At 43.7% G+C, this 17,091-nt stretch overlaps 1 protein-coding gene across 3 annotated transcripts in view; it reads right to left on the reverse strand.

Annotated features, from left to right (window-relative positions):
- Positions 1 to 16,450, reverse strand: part of LOC122393082 — a 33,153-nt gene extending 16,703 nt beyond the window's left edge. Inside the window, exons 1-6 of one of the 3 annotated variants that reach the window (XM_043388708.1) lie at positions 16,443 to 16,450; positions 12,169 to 12,297; positions 7,959 to 8,063; positions 3,060 to 3,206; positions 1,350 to 1,547; positions 267 to 371 (exon numbers count right to left, since the gene is read on the reverse strand). In XM_043388708.1, coding sequence (XP_043244643.1) covers positions 267 to 371; positions 1,350 to 1,547; positions 3,060 to 3,206; positions 7,959 to 8,063; positions 12,169 to 12,175 — 562 coding nt within the window. In that variant the 5' untranslated portion in view covers positions 12,176 to 12,297; positions 16,443 to 16,450. Of the gene's footprint in view, positions 1 to 266; positions 372 to 1,349; positions 1,548 to 3,059; positions 3,207 to 7,958; positions 8,064 to 12,168; positions 12,298 to 15,988; positions 16,330 to 16,442 lie in introns of those variants that run through there. The other 2 variants (XM_043388706.1, XM_043388707.1) reach the window with 2 other exon arrangements.
- Between the last annotated feature and the right edge of the window lie 641 nt (positions 16,451 to 17,091).

Here is a 17,091-nt window from a genome sequence, read left to right on the forward strand (position 1 = left end):
CAAGCATGTGATGGTTGAGTGTTGACGTTATTTCATAGTGCATTCATCAAAAGACAATCCGCAATAAAATAACACAACTGCTTCATCTATAGCCGCATGTAGTCGCATGTAGTCAGTCCAGGTAGCTGTCGGTAGAGCGATGAATTCCGTGTGGTAAGAGCTTACGTCCCAGCGCAAGAAGCTCTGTATAGCGGGGCTATGTCCTCGTGTATCCCGCCAAGCAAAACGTCCCAACTAAATTTATTAAAAGAAGACACATCACATACCTTGCAAGGTGATGACAATCACCATCGCGGAGGAAGCCTGCATTTCGCAATCAGCTTTGCAAGTTCGGCAAACCTTCTTGGATCTGTACAGCGGCAAGACGGGAGCTGAAACAAACGATACTACATTTAAGTTGACATACTAATAAACACAACGCATAAACGTGATTAAAAAATATAAAAGCAAAAAAAAAAAATCAATAACAGTGACGCGTATTTTACAAAAACATTCAAATAGGGTAAAAAATCAGACTAAGCATTCGCCTTGCAACATTTTCAAAGACTGCAGGGCAGCAGGCGCCAGTATCCGGTGATGCCACCCCATCGTGCGCGCTTACTGCCCGCTGGTTTTGAAATTTAGTTTCTGAGCTCATTTACATTTTTATTCCGACAGCGCAGCGCGTGTTTCGGAAGCTGCGGCCCGCTGAGTGACCTGCATCCTAAACGTTTTTAAACCACATCTTTTAGACGATAACTAGAGCACGATATCCAAGGAGTGAAAAATAAAATAAAAAACTGGAGAAATGAGTGGGAAAATATTTCATGAGTGCCATTTTATTACTAAATTTTACGATTCTAGGATATTGGTTGACCCATGTCTTCAGCACGGGACAGGTCACTGCCGAAGCTAAATGGCAAGTACTTTTTACACAGTTTACACAATTATCTTAAGGCTGAAACAGACTCTTCCCGCATTCAGGAAATCGCATGCGAGAACCTATTCAAATACATTGTAATTTTTCCCGTATCAATCAGATGCGTGAGGTGCGTGCGATTGATGCGAGCGTGCTTCCATGTATTTGATTAGGTTTTCGCATGCGATTTTCTGACTGCGGAAAGAGTCTGTTTCAGGCTTTACTGCCGAGTGGCAGCGACCCGTCCTGAACTGGACATGCAATACGTACGTAAGTATGCAATACGTACGGGCATATTTACCATCCTATTCCTACCGCCAGGGAAGAACGACTGGCAGTGGATCTATTAGTAAAGTAATATTGAGTGAATCCGGCAAAAAGATGCCTAGATAACGTCGTTACATCTTGAGCATGGGGGAATGGGCGGCTACCATAAAAAATGGAAACTTACCAAATTCAATGAATTCTCCTGTAGCCGAGACAGAGACACCAGGCGACAAGGGTTCCAGGAACCCACGAACCCAGTGCCGTCGACGATGAAACGGCTGAGACGTGTGACGCTGCACATCACACTTCAGGCACAACGCAGCCACTGGACAGTTGTCGCAAACAACACTGGCGTGGTAGCCACAGCTTGAGCATACCGACCCTGAAACAACAATGCATTATGGTCAGCTATTTTTATCTAAGGTATGACACCAGTCGAAACTAAAATCCAATGTTTCAGTGCTTGAATCTCTGATAAAATATATATATTGATGATAATCCGTTAAAGGGACCCTCCCACCTTAACATTAGATTTGAGTTGAGATAGCCAAAATGGGGTCCCTGGCTCACAATTACCGGTTTCGGCACTCACAACATCGAGAAATGCCTTAAATCGGAAATATTGAATTTCAAAATTGCAGTATTTTGATTCAGAGGGGCTAATGCATAGGAATACTCCTCTGAATGTGTGACGTCAGCGCAGATACCTAACGATTTTTAAATGTTTGACTAAAACGTTTTGTAGCACGCGGTGGTATATGCTGCTTTGCGCGCAGCAAGTGCCGCACTTTCAGCTGCCAAACTATTGCTTCCAAATAAAGTCGCTAGGAACAGCGGAGATCCCAAAAAGTAAACAAAAGTAAAAGTCTAATATCTTGAAAACCGGTGAATATTTTTCGGTGAAATTTGGTAGATATTCGTTTTCGCTCTTTCTGAACCGAGTGACATCACTTTCATGTCAATTCATAAACTTTTTTGTAGGTGGGAGGGTACCTTTAAGAAAAAATGTGTTCTCGAAATTTGCTATCTGTTTAAAATCTCTTATAGACCTATTGCCTACGTTTCCAGGGCACAAGTTAAACCAATTTTGCAAAATGGATTTCCTCGACCATATCATTAAGACATTTAAAACTGTAAATACAGGATTAAGCGGTAGCTAAAACCATAAATCAATCAATCAATCAATCATTCGTCAATCGATCGTCAATCGATAAATCATCAATCGATCAATCAATCGCGGTCTGAAAAGCCGCGATATGTACAAATACAAATAAATACACTCATTTTTTTTTGCACAAGATGAAGATGAATAGTTTCCGAGAAAAACGCACGTGAAATTTCGTTAAATCGATTTAAGCGTGTCATGGAAACGTAGTGACTGTTGAAGGCTGAAGAAGGTGATTCGATTACAGCCCTCGTTGCGAGCCTCTAACAGATACGGTCTGCGGTTGACAGATGGCCATACCTGGGCCCTGTTCAATCGCTGTTTTTTTTTATCAGCAGACTATGACGTCGGCGCCTGATTGCTGTCACGGTTACATGACGTCATCACAGCAGCCCACGTGCTATGTAAAGGAGACATCATGATGCTGTACTGAAAACCTATCTCGCTTCAGCACTTGACCATAGTAAGGGCTGAACAGACGTCAGCAGCTACGTCACGGCTTGCGTGTGTTTCTCGGTCTCTCATTGGTCAACAGCACCAACCAAACAGCAAAGCCCTCGCCCTCGCGCCTCAACACAGTAAGCCATCTAGTGGGCTGTTGGGGAAGCTGTTTTGGCAGCAGCGGGTGAAAAGCGCCCCGATTAAAATAATTGAATGTCCACTCCAAATACATGTAAAATGCATGTAAGATTGTAAGATGGATGCGTAATCTGCTAAACCCATCCTCACCTGTTGCTGGCACTGTGCGGGCAGCTACGACATCCTGGAAGACTGCACTTCTTATGTTGTCCCAATTGTCAGTTTCCACAGCCTGTCTGGCACTCCATGACTGCCCTTCTGGATTATGTTGATCACCGGAAGATGGCTGATGTTGTTCTGAAAAGCACATGGACAACCAGCTGAAGATATAGCACATGCATTGACAATTGCAATGCATGCATGAGCCAACAAGCCCAAACAAAAACATCAGCTTCATTGAAAATAATGTGATTAAATAAAGCGCAGTTTTAAGGCGCTTTATTATATATATATAATTTATCAGCCACGTGACTTAGGTTTTTCATTACAGTTATAGAAAATAATGTTTTCAAAAAGACCAGTTTACATGAGCAATTCTGCAAATTAAAACAACATTTATTCAAAGTTTGGTGTTCGTATATTTGTTCATGAACAGTTCCGTCAACAATGCTTGTTTGTTTATTTGATTGCTCACGAATTCTGGCATTAAAGGGAAACTCCCGGCTCCCACCTTCGAAAAAGTTAATGAATTGGCATAAAAGTGATGTCGCTTGGTTGAGAAAGATAAAAAATATATCTACCAAATTTCACAGAAAAAATATTCACTGGTTTTCAAGATATCAGACTTTTACTTTTGTTTACTTTTTGGGACCTCCGCTATTCCTACGACGTCATTTGGAAGCAATAATTAGGCATCCTTAAATTGCGGCAGATGTTGCGCAATGCAGCATATATATCACCACGTGCTACCAAACGTTGTAGTTAAACATTTAAAAATCGTTACATCTGCACTGATGTCACACATCCAGAGGGGGCATTCAAATACATTAGCCCCTCTGAATCCATGTGCTGCAACTTTGAGATCAAATATTTTCAATTTGTAGCATTTTTCGATGTTGTGAGCACCCAAACCAGTAATTGCAGGCCAGGGACCCCAATTTGGCTATCTCAACTCAAAACTAATGTTAAAGGAAATAGTTCACTTTCACGAAATTATTTTTTTTGCAACGATTTATGATTTTTTATGTTAAAAATAATCAGCAAAGAAAATAAAACCTTTTTATAACAAAATATTTTTTTTCTATATTTTGATATAGGAAGAACTTTTCAGTTTCTGTAAGGCACACGCGATCCAGTATGAAAAGAGCATGGGTCCCGAAAATTCTTCAGAAACAGAGAAATTATCGCAGCCACCGGCATTTGGGCGATCTGCTCGATCTGATAATGTTCCCCTGAATGTCCTAATTGATCAGTACGAGAATTTCTCTAGAGTTCTCGTAGATAATCTCTCTAGTTTCTGAAGAATTTTCGGGACCCATGCTCTTTTCGTACTGGATGGAAATATATGCAAGGCACACATCCTCACCGCAAGACACCTTTTTCGGGACGAGAAATAGAATATCTTTGCCTAGGGTGATCGTTGGGCTGTAAAAGCTCCTGATTTATGCTCGTCTCAGCCCAAGCTACGGAACTGCTATTCCAGTTCAAAACCCATGTTAAAAAGTGAACTATTTCCTTTAAGGTGTTAGGGTCACTGCAAAGGTCACGTGTTTACGAGCAGTGCCCTGTTCACGAACTGTTCGTGGACGTTCATAGACAGGGCCGCATTTTTATAGCTTTTGCGCTGGTATTCCCATACAGTAACTCACACGGTTATAGTCGTCTTTTTTCGCCAAGTAAAAAACGCGCAAATCGTATCTCAAGCCCATAATATCAAGGTTTATTATGATTCATTCAATGCTAAAGCTTAAATTTGCATTCTAGACATTGCATGACATCAAACAAGACATAAAATTTTAACTTGTTTGGTGTCAAGGTTTGGTGTAATTCTAGCTTTTCACTCATAACTTCTGATCAAACTGGGCTAGCGAGTCAGTTGAACCATTAATTGACTCAGAAAGAACTGCCACATCGAATGATATGCAGAACGATATCTTCCCAGCAGCTTTCTGGCCCAAGTGGCTTTGACCTGAGGGCTGTTCGGGTCCCTGCAGCATAGATCTGTGCTGCGTGCGTCATACTTGGGTGACGTCAACCGCCTGGCTCCGCCCAATCTCCGCCGACACGCCGCGGCCGAGCGTCGCTGCAGCCTATTTCAAACGCGGCGAACCGTTGTGCGGGTGGACTGGTGATTGTCGCTCAAATAACGTTTAAATTGCGTTCAAATGCGGTGAATACCAATAAGCCACCGAAAAGAGTGATAATGATACCCAAAAAACAGCATACAAACCGCTTACAATAAGAAATATTGGACGGTTAACTTTAATCCGCGCCACTTTCGCCTCCTGCAGCATCGAATTTCCGGCTGCAGGAAAACGAAGTATACTTCAGTAGTTGACGTCACACAGGCGGTGACGCTGTAGTGTGGGCGGGACTAACGGGAACCGTAGCCCTCACTGCGCATGCGTGCTGCAGCATATTTCATTTTGGCTGCGCAGCCGAACAGCCCTCTGATCTTGACCTGAGGTCAACATCCTAAAATTATTAGAAAGGGACCATATCCACCCCCTCTTCACCGTGATAGCGAACGATTCATGAACGTTCGTGAACTGTTCGCTGTTTGTTCACCAAATTTGGCTGATGACGTCACCTCACTTGTTCGCGATCAAACTCAATTTAGAAATTACAACTCAATTAAAAAAAATATATATGTTTGGCAATTCTAGACTTCTTAGTGCAAAACAAAGACCACCATAAGACTCCCCGTGACGCGCTGTATGGTACCGACTACCGATACCCATTTTATGTAAGCAATATCAACTATACAATTTGACCTCATTTGACCTGACCTTTACAAGAACGTAGCCGCAACTGGTCCCAAAGGTTGCCTGAACCACAACATCGCATTTGTCATGTAAAATCAACCATAAAACATGTACCATGACACTTTCATACTGTGACCCTCAGTGACCTGACCTGGTACCTATCAGTGACCTCAAAAAGCAGAATATGCGTTTGTCAAACAATGACCCATCGATGAGTTTCAATCGCATATGCATTTTTCGATTTTACAACACCTTTCTAGGAATATCTGTTGACGGTAAAAATTCTACCTTTGACCTGACCTCACCTGTCACGTCATTGGTTGGACCAAGGTCAATGAAATTGGGTCACAAGGTAATTCCCTGGTGGGGATATCATACGCCGTTTGAATGTTGAAAATCGGCTGGTAACTTTCCGAGATCTTAGGGGGGGGGGGGGGCTATCGCCCGCCCCCCACGGGTCCGGGTGGTAGGGTCGGCCGATAGCCCTACGGGGTGCGGGTTACCGGTTAACCGTTGTTGTGTGCACCAGAATCGTCTGCTATTGTCAGTCGCAGGCAGCTGATATCTCCTCTAAAAATGTTCTATAGGGTAGGGTGGGGTAATTTGAACATGTGGGGCAATTTGAACTTAGTGTGAATAACACAAAATTACGGAAAATCCATAAGTGGCATGACAATAAGACCAATGAGAGAAATTATCGTAACCAAAAGGGCTATCATATGAACGGGGTTTAAAGTTTCAGGGAATGAAGATGTTGACGCACAGTGTAAAAATCAATTTCGCAAGGAAAAACGCCTAACAACATTTCATTGCAACTTCATTGCAGCGCAAAATCTTGCATTGCTAGCGCCTAATACGCAACGGCTTTTGTTGTACAATGACCTAATCAGTGCCTTCAATCCAAGAAATTTGCTTTTGAATCCTGTTTTTAAAAATGGCAAAATAACTTTTAGCGTGGGGTAATTTGAGCATAGTGTGAGAATTTCAATGAAGACAGGGATAGCTCCGAAAAAACAACGCTCCCAGTTCTTTTTTTGCCAATATTTTCGACCCAAAGCAGTAGCAAATAAGTGATGCCAGTTTTAGAAAATTTACGTCTAATATCCGTCTAATGTCCGGCATTTTCGTTGATTTTCCGTCCAAAAAAATGTTAAAAACAATTATTTGTCCAAATATGTCCGAAAATTATGCAGCTATCAACACTCAAAACCGTCATTTATATTGCTTATCATGTAATTTTACCAGCCGAAAGGTGTTCATTATATTGAGAGCTTAACAAGCTTTCCATTCGCCAATCAATGCTACGCACGATTACTTGATGAAAACGCGTAAGTGTGGCAGGCTATCGTCCAATGTTGTCCAGACTACTATACCTTTGTGCAATCAATTCCGAATTGGACAATATAAAGAATCGAAACTCCGAATGTCCAGGTTCCGATTGGCACCACTATAACAGATGAAGTAAGGTTTGGCAGGGTTTTTATCGAACGGAGATGATAGACGTTCTGTTCATTGAAGAGAGGCGAATTCTGTCAACTGACCAGTGTGCAGCGTGCAGATATTGATACTCTGCAACTGTTATTTTTGTTGTTGTGTTGCTTTTTCAAATGAAGCTATGTTTAGAATTGCTCTGCCTATTCGTTTATGGGTCAAACAACATCGGTGCTGGCGAGACTATCGTTTTTATGGCAGATAAAGGCAGTGTGTTCAAATTACCCCACGGTGGGGCAATTTGAACACACCGTGACTTGATGGAGAAGTGATGCTATGCTATTCAAGGTATGCTCGGCTCGTCCAAAAATGAGGCTTGCATGGTGAAAGCAAGTGACACATGCGCTACTGAAACAGTTTTTCTTCATCCAGGGTTGAGCTGGAATTTGGTACAACGGAGAAGACGTAAAAATATGTTCAAATTACCCCACACTACCCTAGGTCGCAAAAATCGTGGCGAAATCCAGCCTCCTCTAATCATTTTTGGGGAGGATCCAGTGGAATAGACCCCTAGAAGACAAAACCTTTGGTGGTAATGGATGCTACCACAAGCAGGTGAAATTGTGAGATAACTAAGATATGCTAATAAAGAAACAGTTCGGACACTCACATTTATCATATAACATGAACATACCTTGATCGAATGCCCCTTGCAACTCCAGTTCTAATGTTGCTGCAGGAGCTGCAACATGATGGTCACTAGGCCTGACCATGTTCTTCCGATGAGCACCAGCTTTTCCTGAAAATTGGAACATTATTTACTGTGACGCATTATAAACAGGTAGGGTGGGGCACTTTTGTGCAAAATAATGGATAATTAATATTCCAAATATATGTTCTTTGGTTGGAGCAATGATAAAATTGTTGATTGTGGTATGGAAAACAACTCTTGCAAATATTTTTTACCTAGAAGAGTCATCTGCTAACATTTTTTTCTATTAAAAGAGACTTCTAATAACTCTATTGGTTTGCACGAAACTACCCAGTGCATGGGGCACTTTGTGCAAGGGGTGGGGCACTTCAGCACACCCCACAAAGTTAAAAAAAATGGCAGGGGGTGGGATAACCAATAAGCATTTGGGGTAAGCACCAAGAATGGGCTACCAGCTGCCGGCCATCGGCCCGCCTCCCTGACCTCGCCCAGGCGACGTGACTCCCATTTCATGACATCGCATGCACCGTGGCCGGCCGCACCGGGAGCCGAGACTGAGCTCTAGGCGAGCATCATAAATGAAACCTACTACACAGTCAGTCATAGACCGCAATGATGAAAAAAGGTTGCACGAATGTGTCCCTACAGTGCGTACACGAACCTACCCCACGCCACTATTTTTGTAATAGACATATTTCAAAATCTATTGTTGGGGAATGGTACTTGAACATGCAAATTTGCAGCAGTTCCATAAATAGTGAGCTTCTCGAACATAAAATTATAAAACTTAACCCCATTTTTTTAGAGTCAGGATTACAAAAATGGATGCAATGAAAAGGTTTAAAAATGCACAAAGATTATACCTTTGCGATTTTATGCTGGGGAAGTGTTGCCTTCCACAGTGAAGTGGGGGCCTCAACACTAGGAATATTTTTACAATCTACCTTGACCAGGAGCAACTACTTGTGATCCCATGAAATATGCCCCATGCACGAAAGTGCTCTGGGGCCGTATTCACGTCGACTTCGTAAGTCGATTTTCTTTCCCAAGTATAATTTGGTATTCACGTCGACACTTCGTAAGTTTTTATCGACGGAGTTCACGTGATTAAAAAAAAAATCTGAAGAATTAGGTCATGCGTAAGAAAATTCTTACGAAAATGATCGACGTGAATACGGCCCCTGCTTTCAACTAAAGGGTGTCCCTTCCATATCTTCCAACTTCCATATCCCTCGCCCGCACATGGAGGGAGGGGGGATTGGCACCCCCCCCCCCAAGTAGTTTTTCTGCTCTGCACTAACATTTTTAGAGATAGAAGCTTGATTTTTCGTATCATCTATCCTTTCTTGATATCCAATGAAAATTTCAAGTTTCTGTGGTTTTTGGTTTTGGAGATATGACCTTGTTCTTTAAAATGACAAATACCCAATATCTTTCGTTGGCTATCGGCCTTGTGAGCTTTTGACACCTTGATATTTCGGCCTTTTTTGCCAGTCTTACCTCCCACCTATCATGGAACATGTTGTTCGACGATGTACAGATGTCAAGGTCAGGGTCAAGGTCAACCTAGGTCTTCTAAAAACATTGCATTTTAGGCAAGCTGAATTTACTTTTCGTGAAGTTTCTTTGGCTGTATTTTCGGTAAAGGCTTCTCATTTCATAATCTCATGTAATATGGACACATAAACAATCGGTGCAAACATCAGTATACACACAGACAGACACACACTGACAAACAAACACATATCATTGACCTTGACCTAACTTGACCTGAAATTACCTCAGCAGCAAAAACGTGGTCGGATAGTGTGACAAAGAGGTTCTAGCTGGCTTGGCACCACAAAACGGCATCGTCATTGGTATATGATGAGCAGCGCACTTGATATCCGACGGTGACCCAAGACAGCAACAGTGTTTAGGTTGACCTGACCTGGAAGGTCAATGACTGACCTGAGAAGGTAAAACTGGGTATCATTGGATTCGTCTCTTCCCATAGAATCTTTTTGGTCTTTACCGCGAAGCTCTATCTCCAACAGGAACGAAATGGCGCGGGAGTGGTAGCACCCCCCCCCCCCCCCATGTGCGTTCTATGATGGGAAAATGGCATGTGTCATTCTCTGCAAACATCACAACAACCTTCAAATGCATGCAAGCATATTTAGTTTAGTTTAGTTTATTGACACATCACCAACGGGCTGACAACCAATTACTGATGAAGTCATATGATAAAACATGCTTAGGGTTGAAACTTATTCCGGAGCGAGCGAAACGAGCGGAGTCTTACGTAGAATAATGGAAATTTCTGAGTATGAGCGGCCGGCCGGCCGGCCGTGGTCACGATTTTGCGACGCTCATCTCAGCAACCACTTGACCGATTTACATGCGGTAATTTTTGTAGGGTAGCTTCATTCCTTCTACCAAGTTTTGGACTATTCCCGATACATGTGAGTGACCCCTATGCACGTGCCACGTTGACGTGCAAAACGAAGAGCTGGTGTCAGCTTTGTAATAGTTGCAATATATCGGTGACTACTTGGCCGATTGCGCTCAAAGTTGGCATGTAGGTAGGCACCCACTAAGCAATGGATATCCATGTGCCAGAGTTGGGGTGCTGTTGCACGTGCGCACGTGCCGGGGTCGTTTCCAGATCTCGAGAACGGCTGGACCGATGGCGCTCAAATTTGGTACACGGTTAGGGACCAGTTAGTAGGGTGCCGTGCACAAGTCAGTTGGGACCCATTGTGCACGTGCGCACGTGCAGGGTGCCGCTTCCAGATCTCGAGAACGGCTGGGCCGATTGTGCTCAAATTTGGCACATCGCTGGAGACCGGTTAGTAGGGTGCCGTGCACAAGTCAGCTGGAGGTACCCCTCGAAATTTCGCACGTGCAAGGCCCACCCTCTCGCTCGCTCCGTTAGTCGCCCCCAAAGGCGTTATACTGGTAAATATTGCTTGCCCACAGGCATGACCATTCTTGGTCTTTAATTGAGTTTAAGTCACTTCATATTATACCTTTTGGCATCACGAAAAGTGGCGACACTTGCGCTAGCGCTGTCAGCACCTTGAGCATTCTTAACAACAAATTTGGCAGATAAGCTAGTGACAATTTCGGGATCCAGAGTGTCAGGTAACCAGGGCCCTGTTTCACCGGTGATAGCAGCACGCTGCTATCACGTTTCGCGAGCTGACGTCATGTCATGACGCCATACTGCTGACGTGATGGGCAGTTCCGGCGCACGATTGCCGCGACCTTGGCCGCGGCAGTAAGTGACGTATGAGCCTAAATAAAAGTAAGAGTTAACGCAGTCATGAGACATGATAGCATATTCATTTTTAATATAGATTTTTTTAATATGATGTATTTAAAAGAAGTCGGGTTTAAGGAAAATAAGTTGATGACGTAAAACAATATTGCGGTAATCGTGCGCCAGAATTGCCCCTTACGTCAGCAGTATGACGTCATCACATTACGTCAGCTCGCGCAATTTGATAGCAGCGTGCTGCTATCACCGGTGAAACAGGGCCCAGAGGTGGAGATCTCGGGGGTGGGGGGTCAGGCAGGACCCCCCCCCCCTGAAAACGAATTACTGCCATGTAAGTCAATGGTTCTGCATCCAGCCCGCCTCCATCTGTCCGGCCTGGACCCCCCTGACATTTTGACAGATTTCCACCCCTGGAGGTAACCTATGGCAGCACAAGCCATTCAGTTTAAGAGTTGATTTTGATATTATTTAGGCCAAACACGGATCATTTATGAAAACTGCAATTCATTATTGTACTGATACAACAAGTATGTTTGCTTTTTTCTGAAATAATTCATTGAAAAATGAGTATATGCGTACTCATGCCAAATTCGCCCATTACCATGGCAACCTAAGTTTGTTTGGCCCTCAGAGTCGCAGTTACTAAACTCATCTGTCCCCACTTCTCGCCGGAAGCGTTCTACCTGATTCACATAGCTTTGTTTGACCCATATATCCGCACTAAGCCAGCTGGCAACAGGCAAGAGGGCCACAACAGACCTCAGAGGGCTGTGCTGCTATCTACTGTGTTACATCTTTTATTATTCAAATTAATGCTGGTGAACAAGGTGCAGGTGAGCCCGGTCAGGGGGGGGGGGGGATATGGTACTTTGCAGGCACCCAGGCCCACAGCCATATACAAAAACATTCAGACATTTATGAAATACTGACCTTTCATTGCCCTTGGCTTGTGACATTTGCCTGGTTTAGAGTTGCCTCTTCTATTATTTAGATAGCGGCCATGAGCCTGAAGCGGTACTTCACTTTCCTGAAGAACTGAATCATCAAACAGCAAGTCATCTGTAAAAAAGGAAGTGCTTTTGTTAGTTAAAGCCCAATGAATGTGGGCCTGCCTGTTCACTGTGCTAATTCGCTTGTTAGTCAATAATATGACGTCATCACATTACGTCAGCTCAAGAAATGTGCCGCCAGTGTGCTGCTATCATCAGTGAAACAGGGCCCAGTTTTAAATACTGTGCCACCAGTGGAATACCTGGCCCTGTTCATCCAAAGTTTATTTCTCAACAGACTTATGATGTCTGCTCGTCTATTTACACCACAGTTACCTGACTTTATCACTGCTAGCTATGTTATGTGTGAATGAAACCTTTACAACACATGTGGTTGTCCATAGTAAGCGCTGTGCAGATGTCAGCAGCCTACGTCAGTGTATGTCAGCAATCCTGCCTCTGCATGCATTTCTCAGCCTCTCATTGGTCAACAGCACAGTCCTTTCATAGTCTTGTCCAGTCCTGTCCCTACAACACAGTAGCCACCTAATGGGATGTTGGGGAATGTACATGGCGCAGCCGGCAGGGTAGCTGTGTGCCACCCCAAACAGGGAAAGCTGTGTTGACAGCAGCAAACAAACAGGGCCACAGTCATAGCCCTAAGCCCATAGGGTCTGTTCCCGTCGCTCCTCCAACCTCCTCCAAGCTCCCTTAACCTCCCGTTTCAAAAAATTGTTCCTGTCACTCCTCTAAGCTCATCCTAATTTCTATGCCAATTCCACATCTCACCACCATGTGAGTGCCCAAACTGGTAAGTGCAAGCCAAGGGACAGGGACCTCAATTTGGCTATCTTAACTCAGAACTAGGCTGACGGCTACGCACCCTAATCCATGAAGAAGAAGAACTCAGAACTTATGTGAAGTGGGATGGTCTCTTTATGCGCCATCTGGATGCCAAATCATTGCTTCCAAATGACATCACAGGAACAAACAGCAGAGGTCCCAAAAAGGGAACAAAATAGGATAACTAATATGAAAAGGTAATTAGTCCCCTCCGTGGCCGAGTGGATTAAAGCGCCGGAATTTGAGGCTTAGCCGGTAGTGAGAGCCCGGTTTAAGCCCCGGTGCAGGCAGCTACATTTAGCTACTACGTGTAATGGCGTGCATGTCTGTGGCAGGGGCCGCGCAGAAGCCAGGTAACGTGAGTAAGCGGAGGGGGCTGTGCCCAGTCGTGAGGGCACGTTAAACGTTCAGACAAAATTCTGCCATACAATTGGAATTGCGCGATTGGGTGGTGGGGTCAGGGTCAGCACAACAAGCTATGCTTAGTGCGGGCTCTGATTCCTCAAAATCCACCCATTCAACCATTCGGACTAAATTTATTAAAAAAATAGGTATCCTGTAAACAAGTTAAGTACCCAATATTTTAAGTGAAATTTGGTACACATTCATTTTTGATCCTTCAGCCGTGCTGCAGGCGCATTCAGCAATCTGACATCATGCTTCAGCGGTGTTGGAGCTTGTTGGAGGGCTTGTTGCTGTCTCCATGGAAAGCCAAGCAGACACGAGTGCTGGCAACGAACTAGCAGCTCTGGCGAAACACCACCAAGAAATCACTTAATTGCCAAATAATTTTTTGAAGGTGGGAGGGTCAATTGTGTCGGCCACTTTCTAGGACCATGGCGCTGTTCAGTTGCTGTTTTTTAGTCAGCAGATTATAAAGTCAGCGCCTGATTGCCATCACAGTTGCATGACGTCATCACAGTACGCTACGTGTTATGTAAAGGAGACATATCAGTAGGCGGAACTATGGTCATGAGTACCCAAATATAGGAACGTTCCCATTTTTGGGAACGGAGTTCCCAAATATGGGAACGGGCGTTCCCATTTATGAGAACGGAAGGCAATTTTTCGGCCGTTCGCCCACTAAAACTCAAAAGTGCATCACGTCTCAAAAAAGTGCACGCTGATTTAAGTATCTACTAAATCTCCATAAAGTTATCTTTAATCTGACCGTGGAACAAGGAAATTGACCGTGGAATGATATTTTTAATGATTTTTTAAAAATGACAGAATGGTGGAAATATGGGTTATACGACATTTAACATGCAAGTTTAAGGAAAATGAAGCATTTTTTACATTTTGAGGTCAAGTATAATAATTTTCGCCTGGTTATGAAGTTTCATTCTAGCGACACCAGATGATGACATATGCAAGCGAACACGCGGACAGTCCCGAGGTAATATTGTTGACATTTGGTGTCGGGGCGATCGACCGCGTGGAACGTCAGTGATTTTACCGAACTACTGTTGTAAACTCAGTTTCAGTGGTTTAAAATCATTCAGCTGTATTTTATCAGCCCTGAAAGACATATTTTATTTGGATGCTAGCTGTTTAGCGTTGTTTTATAAGCAGTGTCATGAGCGTGGTTTTTGTCTTCGGCGTTTCTAAGCATGATCGGTTGGGGGAATTTCTCTGATATAGGTCGCTCTGTGTGGCTTATTTATAATTTTTATGCTGATTTCGATCATACGTCGTGCCCATCCTACCAGGCCTTTTGCCACTTACACTCATTAAGAAAGGAAAAAACTAGATTTTCATTGGGACTAGGTGTTTTGAGGGTGTAACATATTCAGCGTTCCCATTTTTGGATACTTCTTGTGCTCGTCAACTCTCGGTGATTAGCAGACAGGTGCTTGACATGTCTCCACCCTCGGCGCGGACGGTGGATATAGGTATGGAAGACCTTGTTGAACATCGCTGAGCGTTGTGGATTACGTAATCCTGCAGAGGGGGGCGTGCCCGCTGCGAGATCGACGGGAATAAAAGCGCAGAAGACCGGGCGAAACATGCAACGGTCTTGCCGGAAAGGTCATCTGATGATTGTTGCGTTAACAATAATTTGCGGCGTTGGACGTGATGCTTGTTAATGAAAAGAGCCCCTGAAAGGCGTCGGTGAAATCGTTCCCAATTTTGGGTACGCCGTTCCCATAATAAGGAACGCTTGCAGCGCCAGTGTACGACAGCGTTCCCAAATTTGGGCTCGCGGCCCGGGTGATGGACTGCTTTAGAAATAGGGGAACGATTTGAAACTACGATGGGCCTTACAATATCAAACTCTTTCCCAACAATATTGAGACAACTATCAGGCGGTTCACGATCGTTTTATATTTTTTGGACGTCATTTAACAGTTCTTTTTCTTGTTTTAAATAATGCCTACATGGCGTTCCCATATTTGGGTTTATCGTTCCCAAACATGGGAACGAAAATGCGTTCCCGAAAATGGGTACGCTTGACCATAGTTCCGCCTACTGATATATCCTTGCTTCAGCGATTGCCCCTGGTCAGCATGATAGACGTCAGCAGCCTATGTCACGGCCTGCGTGCATTTCTCGACCAATCATTGGTCAACAGCACAGCCCTCGCATCTTAACACAGTTAGGCCATCTCAATCTAGCGGGCTGTTGGGAAGCTGTTTTGGCAGCAGCGAGCGAACAGAGCCCACGTTTCAGAACACTGCCAGCGAGCTGCCAAAGCTTGTCGAACAGGGTTTCTATGGAGACGCCACCTGCTAAATTACATCAACATATTGTTCGTATTAACCTATTTATTCAATCTACCAGTGATAAGAGTAAGCAGCTTGTAAACAGGAAAGTTACCAATGTTGATGTCATCTGGACAAATCCCAATTGGAACACTACCTCTGATAAAATTTAACAATTAAATAGACGATCAAAAAGCCTGATATTGGAGTACTTACCCATTTCATTCCAGGACGAGGACGTCCCATGCCGGAGTCCGGACGTTTTCCCAATGGCCTTGCTCATATTGTTTTGCAACGAGTCATGAACCCAACGCAACGCTACAGATCTCCAGCTGGTATGTTGAATGAAGCAATTAAGCAAACTTGCAAGCCGTGACCATTCAAAGTCCCTAATACTAAAAACTCGCGCAAGGGAAACAGGTCGAGGTACGCCGCGTCAACGAAACCGCGCAATCGTTTTCAGGACCCAAAATGGCGCCGAATGATTTCGCAAATCGCGCAATCCGTAAGTACAAATTTTATCGTCTCTATCGCCTTTTCCGCTTCCGCTTTCATCCCTAACCAGTACCACGGTACCGACTTTTGTTTAGTATGCCATGCTACCAAAAGCAAAGGTTATTTGGTAGCTTCCGCTACCAAACAACTTTTCCTTCTTGGTAAGACCACCTACCAATTACTTCCGAGGATGGGTTGCATTCCGCCATTCCGTCTTTTGCTGTTTTCAGTGCCATGTGTTGGTGTACCTACCGCCGTGATTTCAAAATGAATGGTAAGTTATTAGTTATCAGTTATCGCTATCTTTTAGAAAAAATCAAGATGTTGATGCTCATGCCATTTTAATCCCTTATCAATTAAAATTGTGGTGGCATTTGTTCAGAAAAGGTCTGATCTACAATTGTGGCGCCGTTGATACGAATACGCACGGGTTTGATTATTCGTTTTTCTTGTATTTGCGCCACATGAAAGCATCATATCTGGATTCAGGATGTCAAATAGTGTAAGAATGTGCAAAAATTTTGTCTGGTTCTTCGTGATGATGTGATTGAAGCAATGCTTTCAAGGGTAGGTAAGGATTTTGTTACTTGTTCGTAATGGTTATCTTGATGCTCAACTAAAATTAATCCTAACCTTGCCTACTAACCTATTAAGTTAAACTTAGTACCAATACCTACCAACCTACAACCTATTTGGATCTTTCATATACTTATAACATGCTGCTGCTTCTGCTAACATGCTGCGGAATGCTGGTTGACATGATGGAATGCTGGTATGACAGTGTTCCATGTTTCAGAATTTTAGGTGAATAACCACACATGATG

This window comes from Amphibalanus amphitrite, unplaced genomic scaffold (assembly GCF_019059575.1).
Source record: "Amphibalanus amphitrite isolate SeventyFive unplaced genomic scaffold, NRLGWU_Aamphi_draft 000514F_arrow, whole genome shotgun sequence".
In the NCBI taxonomy this organism is placed as follows: Eukaryota; Metazoa; Arthropoda; class Thecostraca; order Balanomorpha; family Balanidae; genus Amphibalanus; species Amphibalanus amphitrite.